General features: G+C 38.5%; 1 protein-coding gene across 1 annotated transcript in view; it reads right to left on the reverse strand.

The window, feature by feature from the left end:
* Positions 1–4,311: 4,311 nt before the first annotated feature.
* The window catches only part of LOC124170809 (general vesicular transport factor p115), a 45,914-nt gene continuing 26,624 nt past the window's right edge, over positions 4,312–23,601 (reverse strand). The window contains exons 12-17 of the mRNA XM_046549781.1: positions 17,895–18,075; positions 16,411–16,592; positions 15,977–16,216; positions 15,769–15,873; positions 5,958–6,128; positions 4,312–4,870 (exon numbers count right to left, since the gene is read on the reverse strand). Of these exons, the coding sequence (XP_046405737.1) occupies positions 4,808–4,870; positions 5,958–6,128; positions 15,769–15,873; positions 15,977–16,216; positions 16,411–16,592; positions 17,895–18,075 (942 nt within the window). The 3' untranslated portion in view covers positions 4,312–4,807. The remainder of the gene's footprint in view (positions 4,871–5,957; positions 6,129–15,768; positions 15,874–15,976; positions 16,217–16,410; positions 16,593–17,894; positions 18,076–23,601) is intronic.

Here is a 23,601-nt window from a genome sequence, read left to right on the forward strand (position 1 = left end):
GTCACTCTCAGGCCTTCGTCCAGTTCACATCCTGAATTTGTTTGTGGAGCTGTGTTGCCAAACCTCACTCATTCTCCTTGAATGTCTTTAAGTATGCCTTTCACCAATGGTACCTCATTCAGCGTGGTAGCCGACAATGTCATGGGCTTCTGTGAAAGGATTATCCTCAATACCTTCCAAATGAGTATCTATATTGTCTCATGCCCGGACCCAAAATACCTGGGGCCACCCATGACTCGCACTTTTTCAGTGAGAAAGTAGGAAGGCTATGTACATATGGTAACACTAAGTTTGCTCCTTCTCTCTCGGAACCACCCCCACGCTATTAGTGAAGCCTACCGAGTGTGTCTGGGCTCTCACGAAAGCTCACCCACAAACAAAGTGAATAGATAATAATACCCACAGCTGCCTGCCCACCCAGAGGATACTATCCCACTACCATCATTCACCATTAATTTTAGGAAGGAATCAACAGATCATTATACAGTAAAACCTCTATGTAGTGAACCTCTTTACATCGTAAACCTCCATACTTCATACCACCCCTTTGGTCCCATCAGATTTACATGTAAATTTATAGGCAAACCTCTTTGTAGTGAACCTCTTTATCTCATAAAACCTCCACTTATCATACCAAGGAGACACCCCCGAGATGGCCAAACTACCTCTGCAAATAGTACCGAGACAATTAGATATTAATGTAGCCGCGACTACGTACATGAAATGAAACTATCAGAAATAAATGCTTCACACTTATTTTTTTTCTTATACACTGATAATATGCTGTCATTTTCATGTTAATCATTATTTATGGCCATTTTGTTCCATATGAGTGCATACCTAACAGTAAATAAGAAAAAAGGTATCCAACTATCCTAATCATTTTAAGTGACTGTTGAATTAAGTGAGATCACTTCGCTTCCTATTGAATCGTAGTAAAAATCACGCGATAGCGCTCGCTCTCTGTTATTAATAAATATATGCTCACTAATGCATGCATGTTTGTTTAAACACATAAATATAATGGTTTAAAAGACAATACATAGTACCTTTCATTTCCAAAGGATATGAAAAAACGGTGAGTATCACTAAAACCTCTCTATAGTGAACCTCCATACATCAAATTGCCCAAATTTTTGTTACCTCCATTACAATATAAAGAGGTTTTAATGTAAAAGGGTTTAAAAAGCTATAGTGCTCGCAGAGTTTCTGTGCACTAAAGAGCTTCCCCGAGCCTATTTGCCCACGGAGGAGGAACTCCGATTGGATGCGGCAACCAATCACGTAAACTGGTTCTTGACTCAGTGTGTGCCAGGTGGGAACCTTGAAAGTGGCAACCCAAAAGAATTGCCGAAAGTGAACGTAATGCTTTGCTGATGTGCCGGTCTTTAACATAGAAATTCTGTGGAAAAGTAACTACGATAGGTATCAAGTCTAAATTTACAGTGATTCCAATATTCATCGTTGGGGTTTAGAAGATTATTCTCATCAGCCCATCTCAATGATAGCGAAATGAAAACAGAACATAAAACCTCTTCACCACCAACTTAAAAAATTCGAGGCTAACAGCTGAATTTAGACACTGATAAAGGATTCAGTCAACCTCACAAGAGTCAATTTTAATGAAAAAGTTCGCTAAATGATACATGGTGAACAGCAGAAGAATTATATTCTAGCAAAAAATATTTATGGCATAAATCCCACAACATACCACTCTGGTTTTGGTGGCTCAGTTCTTAATCTAAGCAGAATATTGTTCCGGGATGGCAGGTTCTCGCAGATACTTTTTGGTACTCGTAGAATTAGTTTTTAGCCTTCATCACTTGTTCCCTCACCAATGGGAATAACAACCAGGGCACCTCATCATAACCACATTCCTTTACATTACTTCCTGAATTTTTTTCCACTTGCTAAACACACTTTATCCAATCTTCCTTTCTTATTGATGCTACTGCCTCGAGTGTTAATCGCTCAGCATCAATCATTTTAAAAGTAGTGTTCCTCTAAGCGACTAACCTCTTCACTTGCGCCCATATTAACTCTTACCAGATTATATTTGCAGTGGTAGGGAGGAAGGTGTATCACTAAATGACCAATTGACAGAGCTAAATCATCCAACTGATATGATGATGTTATTTTATTTTTCACCACGTAGACTTTATCAAATAGATCCTTCACTGTGTTACTGTCACTAAAAAGTTCATTTTGCTGTTGCAGACAGGATTGAATTTGCATTTTCTGGTATGATGTATTGGGAATTTTATTAGAGATTTTGGAATGATAACTCGCATTATCCATCACAATAATTGACAGCCGGTCCAACCTCCTCAACAGCTCTTCAAACCACCAAGTAAAACAATCTGCCTTCATGCCTTTGTGGTTGTCGGATAAAGGATCTCTACTATAATAACTAATCTCTCGAATAACTAATCCCATACCATCGATAAAGCCAACCTCACTGGATCCTGCATGTGTCACGATTAATTGCCCACCCTTCCCTGTAAGCACAAGCATACCTCCTCCTCTCTGAGAGTTCAACCAAATCTAACGCTGGCAGTAATTTTGGTTAACCCAAGTTTCGTCTAAATACACAATCTGTTCATATAGTGAGTTCACACGGTGAGAGTGCATGATTGTCAGAAATTTCTTCCTGCAATCCCCATTGTCCCTGGGCTCGAGCAATATTTTTCTGCCATCATTTCCCGGCACATATCAAAATCCCAGGTTGTTGAATACCTATTTGTCTAAGAGAAGAATATGAACCACTATATCCTGCAGCTTCTTGGAAAGCAATTCTCATGCTCTCCACTGTTGGATAAATACCTTTATGGGTACATATCGAGAAATATTTGAAGCATTAAATCTTCATCGAATCCGTCAATTTTACTCTTGATTCGGATATACATAGCCCTCTCTTCTTCCTCTTTTTTTCTTTCCTGATGTTCTTCAGCAACAAACAAACATAGCAGGTGGACATGCTATATGCTGTGGCTGTTTTTTTCACAGCTTCGCCATTCTCATTGCGAGAGCATCCAATGTTGACAGCCACGAATTTGCTCCAATACACCTTTGCACGGTTGGGGATATTCTGGTCATTTTCACTTTGAGTTGATGCTATTGAAGATGATGCGAGTGGATATAAATTAAATCCAAGGATTGCATAATGCTCACTACCCGACACTTAATCAGAATGGTATTTCAGAATCTAAGATAGAATTATTGCTCAAAGCATCTAGGCGAGTTTCTATCCCTATGTATTTGCAGAAGTATCGGTAAATGCAAATAACGAGTTCCCTTAGCTCCACAGAAAATGACTTAGGTACGGTAACACCAGAGAATTACACAGCTGAGCTGGACATGGTGGGTGATAGGAGGCAGCTTTTAGATGAGATACAGAGGATGGAGCGAGTACTTAGCGGGGAGGGAATGTTGAAAACAGTGTTAGAGTGGAGAATGTTACGTAAACGAGGGAGAGGAAGGAAAAGAATAGAATTTTTAGATAGACTGAAAGGGAGTAGGTCTTATTGTGCATTGAAGAGGGAAGTGCATGATGGAAAGGGAGGCTCCCGGAATTCTTCTTAAGCACTCCTTGGAAACTTACCTTAATTGGTAGAATACTTTAATAATAATGGGTTTTCCCCTCAAAACCCAAACTTCAGACCAACAAGTGGTGGAATACATGGGTTTGAATCGGTGTTGCAATTTTATTATCAATGAACTTCAGGTAAAAGCGAATAATGAAATGAAAATGTAAAAGAAATGAAAATATTCCATAAATTTTGAATGTATTCCATTGGAATTAGTTCATTTTGGTAGTGTAAACTACACCCGCTTTAGAATCTCATAGGATTTGGAAATGAGAAGGTTCTCATTTTTAGCCGCAAAGACAATTACCCCATAACAAATTACAATTCGAATTTTTTAATTGGTGGTGAATAGGTTTCATGTTCTATTTAATTTATTTCAGTGGCGTAACTAAGAATATGCTTAGATGGGATGGCCTGGGGTGACGACCCCCCTCAGGCAACAGGGGATCCAGGAAAATTTTTGAAAAATGACATGCCAGGATATAAATTTTTCATCATTTTGGCACTAAAACCTTTAACTAGATGCAGTTAATGAATTTTAAAACTAGACAATAGTTTTAAATAACTTTTCATTTCTCTGAGGCTTTAGGGGAGGGGAATACCTATCCCCTAGAAGATAACTTACAGAGTATAAGTTAAATGATATATGTGTATTTGAAGTGTAAATACTCCATGTGTCCCTATGTATTACCCAATATTATCAATAAAGAGAAAATACTGCCACTTAAATAAAAAATTCCAAGTATATAATTTAATATCACAATATATGGCATTCAAACAATTCCAAGAAAATTCAACAAGCACAAAGTCAGGATAAAAGTTTATATCTATTAAATAAAAAACAATACAATACCAATTTTTTCTAAATTCTAAATTTACTTTAACCTTTTTTACTGAGGTTAAAATTTTTCAGGATTTTCCAGAAACATCTGTTCTAAATTATGAATCTAAAGGAATTTGTTTGGCAACATTGTGAATAAGGTCGTCCTGGTATTTCCGGGTTGGATCCTCCTTAGTAGCTGACTCATGAATCTTCATCAGGGCTGATTGGTATCAGAATGCTTACTGACCAATATAATGATATCACAAACAGGGAATGTTTTCAGCCAACTGATAATAACCACACAAATTTGAAATCAAAAGAATATTTTCCAAAGTAAACAAGAAATTATCGTCACCCTAAATGTCAGAAGTTCTGTCCATATGTTATGTTCATGTTCTCAATCATCCCTGGATTCTACAGCTTTGGAAACATCACTTGAGCCTTCTGCTGCTCCCTGTGCCTGAAATAAGCCAGATAAATTCAGAAAATATTTACATCAACTGTACCTTTATTTCCCAAGCACTTAAGACAAAAAAACTTAATTTATGTACCTTTATTTTGAAATAAAATCCTTGAAAAGCAAACACTTCAGCCAATATGTTACCCCGCAACACTCATTTACCAAAGACATATGATAAATTAATAGTTACATAGTCTATAGATACATAAAAGAATACGTAAAATTTGAGATCCACCACTGATTGGATATGCTCGTGAAATAATTCTTCCCATGTTCTGTTATTGATAGACGTAGTTCATGAAGAGGGAAATTAAAGCATGGTGAGATCATCTTCTTATTTATCATCAATAAAAGAGGCAGAAGACAAAAGCATGCCTTTATTAATCATGTTTTGCCATCAACATGAAAGTATATGACACCCAAAGGGCATTCCCTCACTCCCTCAAATCTACCAAAATCAGACCAATACATGCATTTTCCCTTCCAAACTATGGGGGCACATTCATGGGGAATAGCACACAAAGCACTACCAAAACAGCTGGAGAATTTCTCCTGAAATGAGACTCCTACGTACCAGCTCAGTGTGAAAACTTAGTCATTTCTCTAAGTGGTCTTTTCAGCCGCTACTTGCCAATGCACGCGTGCTGATTTGCAGAAGCTCAAACATTAGTTCTAGATGACCAATGGTGTGCTATGAGATGATTCAAAAGCCCCTTCATAGCACTCATTCTACTTTTCCATCCAGGGAGGCTGAGAATATGCTAAACAACAGTCCACTGCCATACCGAGTGAGAGCTCTGAGCACTCACTCTCTCTGAATGCACCCATTGATACAGTAATAACCAAAGGGAACATATGAATGAAAGACAAGTTGCAATTCAGACAAACTAGTTCTAGTGTGAGCTCATGGCCAATTGATGTTCATCCTTGAAAAGAGCTCCAACAAAAGGCCATTGCATTGATAAGGGTAAGTTGCAGGAATGATTGAGGTTGGCCTACCCCCTGAATCATCAAGGAAAACAGCTTGGAATTGATGCAAATGTAATAGCTATCTAAAGTACTGAAATAAGAGTTACAGCCATCATACCTGTATGGCAGCAAGTTTATTCTCTAATTCACTAATAACACCCTGTTGATCTGCAACTAGAAGCAATAAATCTTCATGGTCTATTCGCAGCTGACGATACTCCTCTTCTGTCTTATTAGCCTTCGCTAGCTGTAGTTTGGTATCTTCTACCTGTACAGACATTTCATTTGCCTGGAAGTTAAGGAAATCCATTAATCAACCTTTTTTTCCAAATGATCATTCTATCAATATTAAGTTAAATGCCAATACAGTGGAATGAAGATTAACACTTTAAAATTTAGAGGGAGGCATTTCACCACACAGGAATAACTTCCACTCAATTTAAGCTACTTAAACTAGTTTCAATTGTTTTTAACTTGAGTTTTATCTGTGATTCCAACTTTCAGCCATTACCAATCCTTCTGTTTGCATAATATAATTTATCTTAAATTTACGTGGTATATATCAAGGCATGGACCTCAAAGGAAAATATTCAGTTGCAGCCTTAACCTTATGATTATGCAATTGTTTATTGCCACTTGGAATCAGGGGAGTAGTTAATATTCCTTAAAATAAAACAAACTTTGACCTTGCTACTAATCATTTTCAGTAGGTCACTGTGGACAATCACACTGAAATCATTTTTCATTCTGTTTTATCCAACCATTTTCCTAGAGCAGGGGTCTCCAAAGGGGTTGGCCCATGAAGGGCTTTCATCTGGCCCGCACACTCGTTTCAAGTAGCGAGCGATTCTCGCTCGTTTAACTCTGTGGGACGCCGCTAGGAGCATTGCAGAGCTGTACTGCACGTCAAAGTTGCCTTCAACTGTTCGTAAATAAGAAATACGCCAACAGATAAATCAGTAGACGTTGGTATCGAATACTTCAGTCATCGGCAAATTTGCTATCCGGCCCGCGGGGCGATTTGGAACTTGGAATGTGGCCCTCGTGGCCTAGCAAATTGGAGACCCCTGTCCTAGAGTACAAGTTGTAATCACTGTGAGTAGTGGTCTTTTATACTGTATCATATCATATGCAAATTATATTTTGTTGTAAGTGATGGCAAGAGGAAAACGAACATTTTAAATGCAAAATACCCAGCATCAGACACAAAACACAAACTATAAAAAATTTTAATAGTCTACCAGACTAAAAACACTTATTTATTCAATAGGGCCCAAAAAACATCTTTGATTAATTACGAAATAAAACTGCATGGTTTACATAAAAAAGGCTGACTAATGAGATAAAGTGTAATTTTTCCACATTGAAATAACACCTAGCCTTCCCAGATTCTAATTTTACAGATGTCCCACAATGCACTATCAAGTGAACTGGCTCCCCTCCCTCCAATCCGAAGAAATCATTGCTGACTGGCCCACTAATGCTCACACCTGCCTGCCCGCCCAGAGGATGCTATCCCTCCACCATTATTCACCATTAATTTTAGGAAGAAATCAACAGATCATTATATAAGGGCTTAAAGGCTAGTGTAAACTCTGATTTGGAATGTAGCACTTAACTGCACTGAAATGTGTTCGTTCAGGAGGGAGGACGAGAAGAGACATGAAGGATTCGAAAAGTGGGTGAGGAGGAGGATGGATGGAGAAGGTGAAATGCAAAGAGAGGAAGAGGAATAATTAAGTGCTAAACATGGCGGGTGACTAGCAAAGGCTTCTAACTGAGGTATGAAGGAGAAAGTAGGGTATAGATGCAGCTGGTACTGAGCAGGGTGGAGATGTTAAAAACCATTTACAAGGACAGTTAGTGACTGATGTTGCAGAACTGCAATGTGCACACACGCCCTGTCACATCCATTGCAAATTAACCCTGCAGCAGAAGAAATTATGCATGATTTAGCAGGCAAATAAATATAGAAATGCACAGTAACACTTAGCAATAAAAAATTATTTTTTACTGGCCTTTATTATTTTTCAATGGTCTCTCACTCTATCCAGCAGAACTTAACTTTCCTCATCACTACATAGTATTCCAAACCAAACTGTCTTCTCTCTCACACAGATCATTGGTAATGCCGCACTTATTAAAGCTTTTTATCACAACGTCTTCTTGCATCAGCTTCCATGAATTTATAATCCATTGGAATATCTGGCTCAGCACTGGTTTTCTCATCCTTCCTGTCAGCATGGTTTCACGAACCATTCACACCATGCATTGCCTATCCATGTTAGCCATGAAGGGATGGTTTATACAGGCATCCAGAGACTGCAGCACTAATGCCATCCTCCCTGGAATAATGAATTGGTCCATTTTATGACTCTTCAAGTATTTTTTCACATCTTCTCCATCAGGTGACTATGAAAACTATTCGGGACAAGCATACTTGGTAGGTTTAGCAGATCTTCTGGGTGGTGTTGCCTCCACATTTTATCCAGACTAATACTGAACAGTTGTACATCCACCCTTTACGTTGCAACCAAACAATGATGCCTGCAGGTAAATTTTCTTTGTGTGGCATTTTTCTTCTGAAAATAACATATGGTGGAAGTTTCTTCCTGTCTGCCAGCATGATAGTGCTCCACTGTTCTTCTCCCCCTCCAGTTGTCGTCCTTACAGATTTTGCTCCCTTCATATCAACTGTGCACTCAATCAGCATTCCAAAATAAATGCATTTGGTCTGCATTTCTGATTTGGCCTGTTAATTACAAATTTTCTTGTTTTTGGCCAATTACATACATAATGCTGAAAGTTTAGCAATTTTTCCTCGTATATTTCAGGAAGATATGGAGATATAGTTGTCTTCACATGGAAAAGTCATTCCTTTGATAAAATAGACGTATCCATCCAGCACCAGCCTTAAAATCAATATGCTAACTTTCACCCCCTTGTAATTTCAAGCACCATCAAAGCACACATTTCCGTCGACAGAGCTTAGCCAAATTGTCATCTACCTCGAATGCCTTAATCACTGTATTCCTATATCACGACAGCCTTTGTTTGAGGAGAGGAGTTTCACAGATTTTCCTTGATGAGACCTTCTGTCCCTATTGGTGTGGAATAATGCTACATTATCATTCCTCCGGTATGCATGATTTGGCGGCATGGTTCCCTACTTCCTCAACGGCGTTTTTCAGCTGTCATATAAGATAGCAATTTTTTGCCCATGTTCATTTTGGAACTCCCTGTGGTGGCATTTACACAAATGCTAATAATCACAATATTTTCTCAGTTGCGCTTAGGGTCAGAGCATACAGTAGAGTCACGCAAAGTTTCCTGTTTGATGGAAAAAGAGAAAGTTAGGGGGGTGAAAAATTCTTGCGCTTGCACTTGCACCCATGGCCAATACTGTTCTCCAATTGCACTCCACTCTCTGGTCTTCTCTGACAATAAGACAAGTTTATAGATGACTGCGTACCTTGAGTCACCCTAAAACTGGCAAGCCACAATCCCTTCCCCTTCACGGCTCACACTGAGCAACAAGGTCACTCAGCTCTTTAAAGCCGATGTCCCACGGTCAAATTTGCGTAAAAATATTTTGATCAAAATTTGATGCAACTGACGCGCACACTGTCCCATGGTCAAAATTTTGTCCAACTGGCTTTTGGTCCTATCGTTTGTACAAATCACCAATTTGTACAATTGGATAGGACAGGTTCTAAATTTTCATCCAATTGGATGAAACCAACCAATCACAGGGCCTTTGACAAAAAAGCATCGCCAAGCGCTGACACACAGGCCAAATACGTTAAACTTATTTATCGTCTGCATGAGTATTTTAATTAATAATTATGTATATTATGGACACAAAAATAAACTTTGTTGTATTCCACACAGTATGCATTAAAAACCCAACCGGTTTCCACCTTTTCAGGTCGTTATCTTAATCGTAAACCTCTAGATAAGGACCTGAAAAGATCGAAACCGGTTGAGTTTTTTCATTAGTATTGTATGGAATACTAAAAGGTTTAGCTTTAAATTTATAATATCACGATACCACGAAGTGAATTCACAAAACATTATTTCAAATATATATATATGTTCGTGATCATCTATTTCATCGCCTGGTGTGGCCCTAAAGGTAAATATGAGCAAAAATTTGTCTTAGTGATAGGCGATGGAAGCTCTCAACTAGGAAATCCGTAATAATCAGTTGATCTTAAATAGAAAGGAAGCGATCTTTAGAATCGCAATACCAGGAGGGATGTTTTGGAAATAATAAAAGATTTACTTAAGGTATCGAGGCCGAATTTTAAGCTTTATGGAAGGCATACAATGCGAGCGAGCAGCTGGAGAAATGACTAATATGAACTGACGATTGTACCTGTGAAACACTACAGCTGCCCGTTTCTATTACTATGATTATAGGATAAGGACCTTATTTTAGAAACTGCTAGATTAGGAGAGAAAAATGTGATTTAAATGCACGCTTACAGCACTATTCATAACATCTCCTCAACCACAATGTCCATCATTTATTAATAACATTTTCCTCGCGGGAATAAACTGCCTCACGTTTGTATCCTGGCGTTTTATTCTGCCCTCAACCTTGCTGATAAGGGACATGAAAATATATTGACTTGTCGTCAATTATTATCGATAATAAACGGGAACATCGGCGACCAACTCCTTCTCCAACATGTTTAGCATGCTTATTCCAACGCTTTCATACCCCTTTTCCAGCCAAGGCCAAGTTCAGCATTCCTTCTGTTTTCTTTTTTTTGCATCTTTAATGTTCAAGAGGCCTGTTCAAACAATTTCGCCTGCTTAAAAAGAAAGAATCCTCCACCTCCACAAGTTTCCTAGTTGTTTACATAAATATCGTCTTTCGTTTGTTTTTGATCAAAATGAGATGCATCGTGGGACACCCCCAGTCCAGTTGTATCAAAATATTTGCATCAAAATTTTTGGACAAAACTTTTGATCAAAATATTTTGACGCAAATTTGACCGTGGGACATCGGCTTAAGGATTTGAGAGTTAGGCAGATATATAAAATATTCTTACAGCATTTTTAACTGTTTCTTCTAAGAAAAAAGGTGCACCCCTAACATGAGTTTATACGATAGTACATATTAAAGAGATCAATTATGAAAGCCACAATTATTCCACGAAAACCTCTAGAAAACTGTGAATATAATGTACTTCAGGATAGAGAACCGTGGAAATGAGCATCAATTGATGTCATATCCAGGCAATTCCATAAGCTTAGTCTCATTTTAACCCTTTCGCTACTAATGATGAAAATATGCAGCAGGGCGTTTCATGACCCAGGAGATGAAAGCAGCATATTTTTGTCAGAGATTTTCCAACACAGGCGAACGAATGCCAAAAAAAACATGTTTCCTTGCTCTCCCCCTTTTATGACGGCTGATGGTTTGCGAAGGCTTAGTATCAGAACCAAGAAAGCACGACTAAGGCCATACCCTCAAATTCTGGGTGCAAGTACCCGGACTTGTCTTATATTACCCCTCTTTGTGATAAGGGTCCACACTCATACAATTGTTCATTCAGTTTTCGAATTAAATATTTCTTCCTTTCTCAAAAAATATAAACAAACTATTGAATTCTTTATCTTTTCAGCAGCATTTACAATTTTCAAATGAAACTTTCCCATAAATATTAACTTATTTCTCAATTTTTGTATAAAAATCAACATGGAAACTGTTAATGCATTAAATTCGTTAATATTGATGGTAAAGCTTCATTCAAAATTTGACGATTCTCAGAATAAAAAGAGGAAATCAATTCAAAGTCTGCAATTTATGTGCAAGCAACAATTATCCATATAGCTAATTCATAAAAACCAAGCATGAGTTGACCACAAACCAATACCACTGGTAGGGTTATAAACCTGGAAAGGGTGGAGCCTAACTACCCTCCATGTCTGAAATAATGTCAAATCCCCACTGGGAATGGTCGAAAAAGTTGGGTGCTGAGAGTGTGTGATTATCCACAAGACCATTCTTAACGAATGTCCTACAAAAATGCTCCGTAAGTAGGGGATGGAGGAGTCTCTTGGGGTTCAGTCCAGCAGTCATGCTAAGTAGAGAACTCCACTGTCTCAAAAGGGATAAAATATGGAGCATTCAGGAATGTTTTGCATAGTAATCAAAATACACTCATGCCTCGATTAGCGCAATTTCGATTAGCACAATTTTGATATAGCGTAAATTCAATCCTCTGGGAAAACATCCTATCACTGCTTAGCCCAATCAAATAACCTTTCATACTCTCTTGATAAATTGTGAACTTGCACTAAGTGCACACGAAATTACACTCATTTTACGCATATTAACCCTTTCGAGACGGCGGAGTTTTCGTCTTATCATGACTGCTGTACTGAGCCCCAAGAGACTCGTGGTGCGGAGCATTTTTGGAGGACATTTGGAGGGTCTCGTGGATAATCACACGCTTTTAGCTCCAACCTTTGTCGACCCCTCCCAGCGAGGACTCCGAGGGTAGTTGTGCTCCCTCCTTTCCGGGTTTACAGCCATACCTGTGGCATTGGTTCGCGGTCAACTTATGGATTGCTTGTATGTATTTGGCATATGGATAATTTTTGCTTGCACGTAAATTGCAGGCTTTGAATTGAATTCCTCATTTTTTTCTGAGCATTGAGAACTGAGCACTGAGAACTCGAGTTACCGCTAGGAGAGGTGATAAAAGACGAGGGGTCAGGGTAACTGCTCCTGGATTCTGAGGGTAAAGCCTAAACCCCGCAGTATTGGGTCCCGAAACAAAGAAGCGTTATACACCCCCAACTGTCATAAAAGGGGGAGAGCTAGGAATCAAGTGAACAATGGCAAAAAATAGGAATGTGGATAGAAAAGTAAAGGAATTATCAAAGAAAAGCATAAACCAAGAAGAGAAATTGAAAGTGATCACTTCTTTGAAAACAGAAAGCATCAAAGCGATATTGAGCTAAAGTTTAAGCTCACGACGTCGACAGTCTGCACTATTGGTCTGAATTCAGATGAGGTTAAATCGTCAGTGACATCAGCCGCACCAACTTCAGTCAAGCGGTCAACACATATGCCAAGTTCAATGCTGGAAAAAAGGAAAGATTCTAATTACCTGGATTTATAAAAAAACGGTTGAATGATGTTCCTCTATCACAGGCAATTATTTGTGCATAAGCTTAGGCTTTATATGAATCTTAAAAGAAAATGAATGAGGTGATTGCTCCGAGACATTTAGTGGAAGCTCCAGATGGTTCCAGAATTTTGAACTTCGAGCTGGTGCTTTAGTGCTACGATACCAGGTGAATTTGCAACTGCTGATAGCAGTCGCCACAACATTTTCTGATGAACTCAAATCTGTGATTGAGAGTGGATCCTTTCCCCCTCAACCAGTTTTTAATGTCAACGAGACGGAATTGTTTTCAAAGAGATTGTATTTTTCATCATTTTCATTATTTTTTGATCATTTTCAGGGAAGAAAAACCTGTGTCAGGTTTCAAGGCATTTAAAGATCATTTCACATTGCTGCTTGATACTAATGCCTTGGGGGACTTCAAATTAAAGTCAGTTACGATTGGATTGTCAAGTGTCTCTACGCTAAATAAAGCCTTCAAAAATGCTTCAGTAGTTGCAACAACAAGCTCCTCCTTAGCTTTCTTTGACTAAGTGACTGTGTGTTCAAATGATAGCTGTCATTTTGCAGGTCCCCTTTCTTTCGCACGTTTATGTGTATCGCTACTGATGTGCTTTAACAACCTTTCACATCTTTCAAATTCAAATCTTTTATCGCAAACTTTGCACAGTAATACTTTCACATAAAATCCTTCTGAGCTGAATTCACTTACCCTGGAATGAGCGGTATCACTAGCTTTTGGCATTTTAAAATTCCTTTCTTTCATTCAATATTTAAAGCTGGAACCACAATAAAAAAAACAGTCCAACCACAAAACACAACCACACATGATGGTGTTTTCAAACTGAGTGCTGGGTAGCTACGGTATAACCATAGTACTGTATAATTGGGCGAAATGTTTCATGTCGTGGGTTCCCTTTCAATAGCCCTCACCCAGGTGTGGAGGGAAGGTAGGAAAGCAGCTAAATACAACAAAATCACTTAATTTTGATTACAGCTGTTGCCAATCGGTCAGGAAAGGCAGTGAAAGAAGCACACATAACTAAAAATAATCGGAATCAAAGAAACTTGAAAAATTATTTCCCACTTATCAATCCTGAAACATCTAGAATGAGATGCTTTATCACCTGAAGAATTAGATATTAGATTTGGCCAATGTCAAAATAATTTTTTTTGCATTGAAGCTCAGTGGAGAGCTGAATATCCGACGATCTGTCCGCTAATAAGGAGAACCCCCTCTCCTCCTATCTTTTCTGTTCCTTTCTTCCCTTCCCCCAACTGCTAGCACTTCATGCTTCCAAATAACCATACGTGTCTATGGATGTCTTTAAAGGAATCGAATCACTCAGTTGACGGCACGGCACCATTGACGGCCGCCTTGGTCGCCACAGCGCCCATTTCAATCCAGCCTGGCGGTGCGCCGCCTACGGCATGAAATACAGGCAGTGCTACATTGAGGCCGCTTTCTGATGAAACGACTTTTCGCCGGCTGCCATACACGTCACGATGCCATGAAATTCAGGCTGGTTTCAGACGAGACTACTCTCTGCCACACTGTGGGCCGTGCCGTGAATGGCGGCCCGTTCCAAGCCAGCGGCCGGGTTTAAGTCAACAGAATTGTTACATTACTGCTCGGCATTGATGCGTGCCGGGTGCCTGAGCTTGTATTTCTGCTCTTCCGCAGCCACATTAAATTTCTTTCAGCAGTTTCATAATATCTAATTCTTCAGGTGAGAAAGTGCCTCATTTTAAATATTACAGGTTTGATACATGGGAATGGAGGAGAGAGGCTGTGATAAATTTAATTGTAAATTCTGGCGGAGAAATCACAACACTGCGTGATAATACACGGATGCATTATGCGCAAGACTAAACAAGCCAATTTAACTTGGAATCGTAATAAGATAGAGCAAATGAAAGTTGACAGCGTAAAACAATGAAGGCTTAGGCTTTAATAGATTATGACTCATTAGCTGTGATTTTTTTCGCAAATTCACCTAAAAATCGCAAAAAAAATGCAAAATTTCATTTTTATTTACAGATTTCGCGATATCGCATTGTATGAATTTCACGGACCTCTGTACATTACTTAACTATAATTCATTAGTCAACAACGATATTCATCCTCTGTCAAAGTATTTTCATATTTAATTGGACATTATGAATTTCATTGGTATGATGATTTGTACTTATTGCTTATATTTTTGGTTCGCTGTAATATTTGCCGAGATGTATGAAATGATCACGGGCAGCCAAAATAATGGTATTCTTTGCTTTTTGGTGACTTTTCTTACAGGAACAAAATAATAAATTTTGTTGTAGTTGCTTGATATTTTCTTATTGGTTCAAATATGTAGGAGCCATGGAACAATATGCCATGGAACCATATACTATACTATATACGGAGCCATGGCACAATACATATATATGTATGGGGAAAATTTGAAAGCTTCAGTTGCTGGTGTAAAGGAGCAAGTTGATAAATTGGTATTTGTTCGACCTTTGAAAACAAGATACAATGGAGAAATAGGAGATGCTGCTGTGGGGAGGGTGACTGAAGTACAGCAAAAGCATGGCAAATGCATCCCTATCTTCCCAATGTTAAAATGCTCTCGTATAACTCAAAGTCTTATAGCACAAAGACCCCAAGGAACACATCCTTCACGCTAAAAGAGGCATGGATGTACAATTCAATCATCTTGGTTGAATTATCCATAATTGAAAAGAACAACCTACACCTTGAATACACCTAATAGGCAAAAGAAAAAACTGATCACTCACCAACTGCTGCAAACGAGTCAAATCAGTCTCTCCAATTTGTTGAGAATCACCCAAATACCATGGGATGGATTCATTCATATCCATATTAATATTTGATAAATCATCCTAAAAACAAAGAAAAGTTTAAATTTAATACCATTAAGGCACCAATTATGATTCCCAAATACATGAGATCATGAATGGGCTAATACAGAATAACTCAACTCACTGTTTGAACACTCTTCTCTATCCTATACACCTTTCTTGCTAGCTCAGAAATTGCACGCAATCTATAATCTTCAGGTTCCTCTCCAGGTATATTTTCAGGAGGAGGAAGATACAAATGAGCATTTTTCATAAACCTTCCAATTCCTCCAAGACCCAAGCCTTCAAATTTTATCTGAGCTTTTAGAAGTAAATTTTGATCTTTTAACTGCTGTATAGATGCTTTCATTTCTTCTAAAGAGGCCTATAATTAAAAAAAAATATTACAAATAATAATTAGCAAAAAAAGAAAAGCTACATCATAAACATTTATCATCCCATGAAAAACAAATTAAAAATTTGAAGAGTAATTTCTATCAATTATCACAAAGAATATTTTAATTGCATTATACTTGGAGCAATAGTATACACAATTTTTCCTCAACAATAATCACATACCTTTTGAGCCTCTAACTCAGCATCTCGTTTCTTTATTTCATTCATTAGGTCCTTGATTGTTTCTTCTTTCTGGTGAAGGCGACTTGCTAACATGTCCCTTCCTCCAAGAGCATGAGCACCGTCAGTTGACCCATTGGCAAAATCAAGATGAGGCTTGGCTGTGATACTCTTGATTATTACTCCTGCAATAAATTTTAGCCCTCATTTGTATTTATACATATATGTAGTTCGGTGATCAAAATCTTATACCGTGCCATATTCATTTTGAGCAGTTCTTTCCTATTTTTAGTGATTAACTATAGACATTCTTATTATTTTTAGGTTAACATGGTTTTAGGTGGAAGGCCCATTGCCCTCAAGAAATAATTGTTCCAATGGATGTTTCCTGAACACAAAGACATTTATCTGCATGAGTCATTCTGGGAAAAGAGACACATCCTTTCTAATACGCATGAAAAAAGTAAGTCCCATCTTTATTTCCTTTGAATTATTTTCCCCTTTTATACCCTTTTTCTGAACTGTTGGTGGCTGGGCGGTAGAGAGCTAATAGCCAATCAAAAGCGCTACCTCATCCACCTCACCGTTCCCCTTCATCCCCTTACCTTTCCCCTCTATACGGGTGACCAGTGTTGCCAGTCCACGGAAATAATTGCACGTGAGGCAGTACAAGCGAGAATTCCATAGATTAAATTTTGCAACACTGCAAGCTGGAGAGCAATGCTCACTGCACGAAGTTGGAAAGAGACTGCGGCCTCCTACATACTTTCACCTGCCACTCTTCTGTGATTGGCTAGAAGAGTGGGTGGGCTTCAAGCACGTTCAAGGTCACCCGTCATCAGGTCGGAAAAAGGGTATAGATGTTCGACAATTCCAGTGCCCTTCAAAGCCCATTCATAACCCTCTACCCTCAACCAAGCGTAACTGCTTTTGTAAAAAAATACATTCTCCATTGTTTGTCCAGAAATTCTAAAATTCTATGCTCCATAGCAGAGCTTTGTGATTTGAATTACGGTGCACATTTTAGATCCCGAAAGGCTTGCATCAAACTTCGTAACAACATTGCTTTCAATTTTGTTAGGACTGTGACTTAAGTTCACCATTTCGTAACACCAGAAAATTTCATAATATCATTTATTTGACCACATGCAGACAAAGGTACCCATTTCATCAGGACCATGACTTAACGGCATAACAATTAAAGCTTCAAATTAACATTATTTGTATCATAGAGAGTCTACAGTACTTTAAGGCTACAATTTCAACATTTTCATTGCATATTGAACTTTTCCTTTCTAGAAGGTTAAGAATTTCTCAAGTACTATGGAATTCATGAGACAGTTTTAATTTTCTCCCAAACAATGAGTAAAACACAATTTGACTGATAAACCTTTGAGCCTTCATTAACGTACAAGAAAAGTTGCCATAGCAATTAGGTACTTACAATTAGAAGTGGTACTCTGTGGTCAAGATACTTTTTGTCTTACCTTCCAATGCCTTGAAAAGTCTACAGAATTCATGGTCAAGAAGCAATTCACTGGGTTGTTTTGGCTGAAGCTGAGGTTGCTTAGCTGCTTTACTGTACAATTCATGGCGGGAAACTTCTCCAAGTTTATCCAAAAATATTTCAAGCCCAATTCTCTTCATGATGAGTTGCCGAAGGTTTTCCTGGGTCATAGAATCAATATTAAACATTACTGAGTAAATTAATTAAAGATTATTAAACGCTTATTCATATAATGAAATTCTAAAATTAGTTATAATAAATTATGATTTGCATGCAACAGCTTTTGTGACATAAATGCATCACATGTTCATTCTTTAAGAGCAAATCAAATGAAGGAGATGATTCAGAAAATGATGAGACAGTCATTCATTAATTTTACACCATACAAAGGATATATAGATATTAGGATGTGTAACTACTGAGCTAATTTAAAGTAAATAATAAAATAAGCCCTTATCAAGGTAGAATTTTAAACCAAGAAACAAGAAAGAAAAAAGGACATACCATATATGTCTGAATATAGTCCCCCCTTTTTTCCAAAAAATGACCATGGTAGACTATATTCAAACGCATTTTTTAGATTATTTCCTCAAACTGAAGTCTCACATTAGGGGGGGGGACTATATTCAGAGAGGGACTATAATCGGAGAAATACGGTACATTGTCATGAACATTATCCCATATATAGGTATATCAGGCTTATAATGCGGCAAAACAAATGACAACTTGATAGAAAACTGTTTTTTGAGTAGTAGTATTGAGATGGTGTGTAGGGTGTGTCGACATCTAGGTCATTTCGCACCACTACTGTATCATTTAATTCCAATATTTCGATGGAAATAGAATAAAAAGATAGCCACTGTACATGTTGACTTCATAGAAGGAGTGAGAATACTTCAATTTTATTAAAGAAGGGATTCTAGGTGTCCCTCTAGATTAATCCATCTCTGCACGTCGTAGTACTTATCACAATCTATCAGGATATGACGAATACTTAACGGGCATCTACAATCATCACATTGAGGAGGTTCCTTTTCTTCAGTAAAGAGATACGAATGAGTCAAAGGGCAGTGCCCTACCCTCAAACTAGTGCTAACGCGTGCTCTTCGTCATTCAGAGCTTCCTTGGCCAAAGCATCTCCTTCTCATTCCCGGCTATTCCCTCATGTCCCGGGACCCAAAGAAAACAAATATTAACTCTCTTTCTCAGGGTCAGCAGCAGGGAGTGTATTTCCTGTATGATCGGGTGCACAGGTGAAAAGCCAGAGATGGATTGCAGCGAGCTCAGGGAGTCAGTGCATATGACGAAGGAGCCACCATCGTCACTTAGGGCTTCTAGAGCTGTCTTCATAGCATAAAACTGTGCTAGGTAAACACTACACATTGGATGTAACTTTGCCCTGATGTCCACGTGGAGAGGGGAGAGCGCTGCACAAGAACAAGCAGAGTTACCCTTTGAACTGTCTGAGTAAACGAGGGTAAGGTTAGGGTGATTCCATCGAAACATAGCAAACAGATCCTGGTATTCTGAGGGAGTAGTGGAGGAGTTTGATTGAGATCGTAAAAATATATTAACCACCGGAGTAGGAGTCATCCAAAGGGGGTGTATTGAGTACGAAACAGGATACACTTTAGGCAGCCAGAAATCGCACCCAAGAATAAAATCGTTGAAACAGACACTTACTGGTCTAGTTGCTCTAGTCCTTTGATTAAAAACATTCATAAAACAGGGTTTATAAAGTATGCCATAATATGGATGACTCGTCATTGCTAAGATTTTGGAGACATAACTACAAAGCAGCCAGGTCCTATGGTAGCATAGAGGCGGCTCACCTGCATAGGAATAGATGCAAGGGTCTGGGCTGGTCCTAAATGCCCCAGTGCAGAGTCGCAGTGCTGCGTTAAGCACTGAATTTTGTGCTCTCAAGTATGTCTTGCGAGTGGATGTATACACGAATGAGCTGTATTCCAATTTCGACCACACCAGTGTCCAGTAAAGTAAAATTAAGGTGGTGTGATCTGCTCCCCAAGATGCGAGGCTTAAAAACTTTAAAACGTTCAAGAACTTTGAGCAATTCGCCTTCACAGTATAAATATGCTCCCTCCAGTTGAGCCTGAGGTCGAGGGTCATCCCCAGTAAATGAACAGATTCCACAAAAGGGAGGTTTTACTGCCAACGTGTAACATAGAATTTACATGGATGCCTCGAGTTCAAGAAAAGTGAATGCACTTGGTTCTCTCCAAAGAGAAAAGGAAGCCATTTCTTTCACTATGGCACCTTATTTCTATAGAGCGTTCCACATTTAGTTGACAGTATGGGCTCTTATGGAGAATCGTTTCCCATGTTAATCTCCATAAGGCCGGGAGCGCGGTGTTGTCAATAACAGCACGAAAATTAATGTTGCGCTACACACTGATTAAAAATTGCATTCCTATGTAGGAAGAGATGCTGCATTCATTAGTGCCAACAGTTTTTCGATAAAAATTATAGCAAAAGCTATAAAAAATATTTCCTTAAATTTCCGTCAGAAACGTGTATTTTTTTACTTAATCTTCTTCTCGCAATTGCTGCCTGACCATTGTCTGTATTGGATTGAATCTTCTGCACATAATTTTTCATACTATTTTCTCTTTGACGGTCTTCACCAATTTTACAATGATTGAGTTAAAATGTTGTTATGCCGACGTAACACCCTTTAGGACAAGAAAATTTTGATTTTTGCAAGGTAAAAAGTAGTCGCTTACTAACTTACGTTTCTTACGTCGTAGGTCTCTATATGCTGCGTATCAAATGTAAAGAAAATTACAAAGTTATTTTTGGTGAAAAAATCATTAACTTACATCAAATCTGAAGCGAGTTACAAGGTTTTGATCTTGAGAAAAAATATTACGGCGCCGCTGGGCCGGGCTTCTCGCTTTTTCTTGCGCGCAGAGGGAAAATTCTCGGGTGGAAAAGGAGTTTTTTGTCAATGCATACTATGAAATGTATTTATCTATTCGTTTGATATCCTAAACAGAGAATACTCATACGTCGTAACAGCAGTCTTTTTATCTGAATACATTGATACACGAAAGTAAGCAAGCGCTTGGAAGTAAGACGCTTTCGCCTTGGGTGCTTCGGTCCCATCGCGGAAACCAAGAAAGAGAATATCTCATAATCTGTGCGAAATACTACCCCATCCAGTGCACGCCTTTTACAAAAGGGGGCTTGGGTTTTTTCTGAGTTCCTTTCATAGGGTACCATAAAACCTGCCTCAGAGGAAATATATCCCTATCCTTACTCTGAGAAACCTGCACCAGAACCGACCCTAGCCGAACGGGCCGTTCGAAGAATTTACGTAGGCGTTCAGTTTGCCGTTGCATTTTTTTTGGAGTGAACAAGTGTTGTGTGGTCTGCTGAATTTGAGAATTGTGAAATGTGTTTTACACTTATCTCTGCTGTATCACGCCTAATCAATATGTCCGATACAAAGAAGAGGAGAAAAGGTGAGAAGCTCATAAGCCGCGAAAGACAGTTGGTGCTCAAAGTCTTCTCGTACTTCAGGAAATCTCTAAGCATTAGTGAGGCCTGCCGAGAAACTTCAAAGGCTACCGGGTGCTCGGAGTCTACTGTTTACAGAGTGAAAAAGGAAAGCTCCCGTGGTCCATTGGTAACTCCTTCAAAAACTAGAGAAATTAGACTGCCTCAGAAAATTCGAGAGCAGTGATTTTCGACGATTTTGTGAGATCGGGAATTACAAGGAAAGTACATGAATCCTTCGTGAAAAATATTCCTCCGACTTTAAAATCCATCTTAAACTCGGTATATATGGATAGTATTCTCCCAGATTACAAAAGGACAACACTATATCGTTTTATTTTGGACATAGACTTCGTGTACGAACGCAGGGGGAAAAGAATCATCTTTATCGAAAGGGATGATATTATTCATTCTTGGCACAATTAATTATTTAACGCAGCTAAAAAAATATCGTCGCGAACACAGGACTAGTGTATTCACAGGCGAGAGTTGGATTAATGTTGGACAAATAGTGAACATTAGTTTGCGAAATGAACAATTAGAAAATCCGCGTCAAGCTTTCCTTGCTGGACTAAATACTGGGCTTGGCCCCCACTTCCCGAGGCCGATTTGCAATTATACATGCAGGAACGGAAAATGGGTTCATAAAAGGAGCATTGCATGTGTTTCTGTACAAAAAGAACTCAACGGATGAGCATGAAGAAGTGGGTGGCCAGTGTTACGAGAGATGGTTTGAGCACTCACTTCTTGCAAACTTACCCGAAGGATCAATTATAGTGGTAGATAATGCCTCTTATTACTCAAGGAAATTGGAATCCTTGCCTAATACAAGGCGGAGGAAAAAGAACATTAAGGAAATTAGCTTTGAAGATGTCAGCTTGAAAAGAGATCTTTAATTTACAATAAACCAAGTACGGGAAAATTTTGAAAAATTAAAGACTGATGATGTCTTATACAACATCACCTTTCATGTAATACTAGCCAGAGCCAAAAAATATTGCATAATATGGGAGGAATAGAAATTTTGTCTCATTCAGGAGTACCGATAATTTTTATTATCCTTCAATTTATTGTTATTTTTTATATTACAAATTATTCATTATTCAGCTTGTGAATTGAACAAGTACATACATAATTTAACAAAAGACTTTTCCATCTATATTGCAGCAAAGGTATTGTAATTTACGCTAAAAAATCCCTTAATTTACGCCGTCTTTCGTGCGACCCTTAACTCCTTTTTGAACTAAACCATTTTGGCGCCATATTATGTGTGGTTGCATACGCTGTTAGGATGCCTGCCGGCGGAGCGGAAGCTTGGCAACACTGTTATCCATAAGGCCTGTACTGTCAACTAAATGTGGAACGCTCTATAGGAAGGATGCTCCGAGATCGTGGTATGCTAATTTCAGCGGCTTAAATAATGCTGGATATCAAAAGATCAACGTTTGATTCACCGTCGCAATTTTTATCCCATACATGGTTACAATTTGACCTAAAACAATGCCAAATGGCTTTCCGGGCAATCCAACTGCCTCGTCTAATAAAAATCAGGGTTAAAATTTTGCTCCCTTCTAATTAAAAGGGGAAAAAGATCGCTCCCACTAAGGTCCTAATGAATAGAGAGAGTCAGTTTATTGACAAAACAAGTCCATAAAATACACAAATCAAAGTAAGAGAAATCGCTGCAGTAAGAGTTAAAACAGGTTTTCTCATCATTATTGAGTAAAACTAGATTAAGGTCACAATTAAAACTTGATAAAATGCGACCCCTTCCATGGATTCGATTAGCTCAAAGACCCCATGGAACACATCCCTTGCGCTAACAAGGAGACTTTGCCTAACCGATGTCAAGAAAGAAGATGAAACCTTTTTTATTTGAAAGTAGACACTTAGATAGGAATACAGTTGAAGGGTTTTGTCCAAATACGCCTGGGTTTGAGAGAAAAAAGCATTTAAAAATTGAAAAATATGGTCACGTTGAATTTAATATTAAAAATTTCGCTCATTGTTTAAAAGCGATTTGGCCGAGTGGTAGCGTACCGCACTACTGAAGTGAAAGTCCAGGGTTCGAGACTCGGTAAGAGTAAATTTTTTCCAGTCTGCCACCTCCTCCATTTTTTGTAATCCGTTCCATCCTCTTCTAATTTGTTCATTTAGGACGTTTTACA

This window comes from Ischnura elegans, chromosome X (assembly GCF_921293095.1).
Source record: "Ischnura elegans chromosome X, ioIscEleg1.1, whole genome shotgun sequence".
NCBI lineage: Eukaryota > Metazoa > Arthropoda > Insecta > Odonata > Coenagrionidae > Ischnura > Ischnura elegans.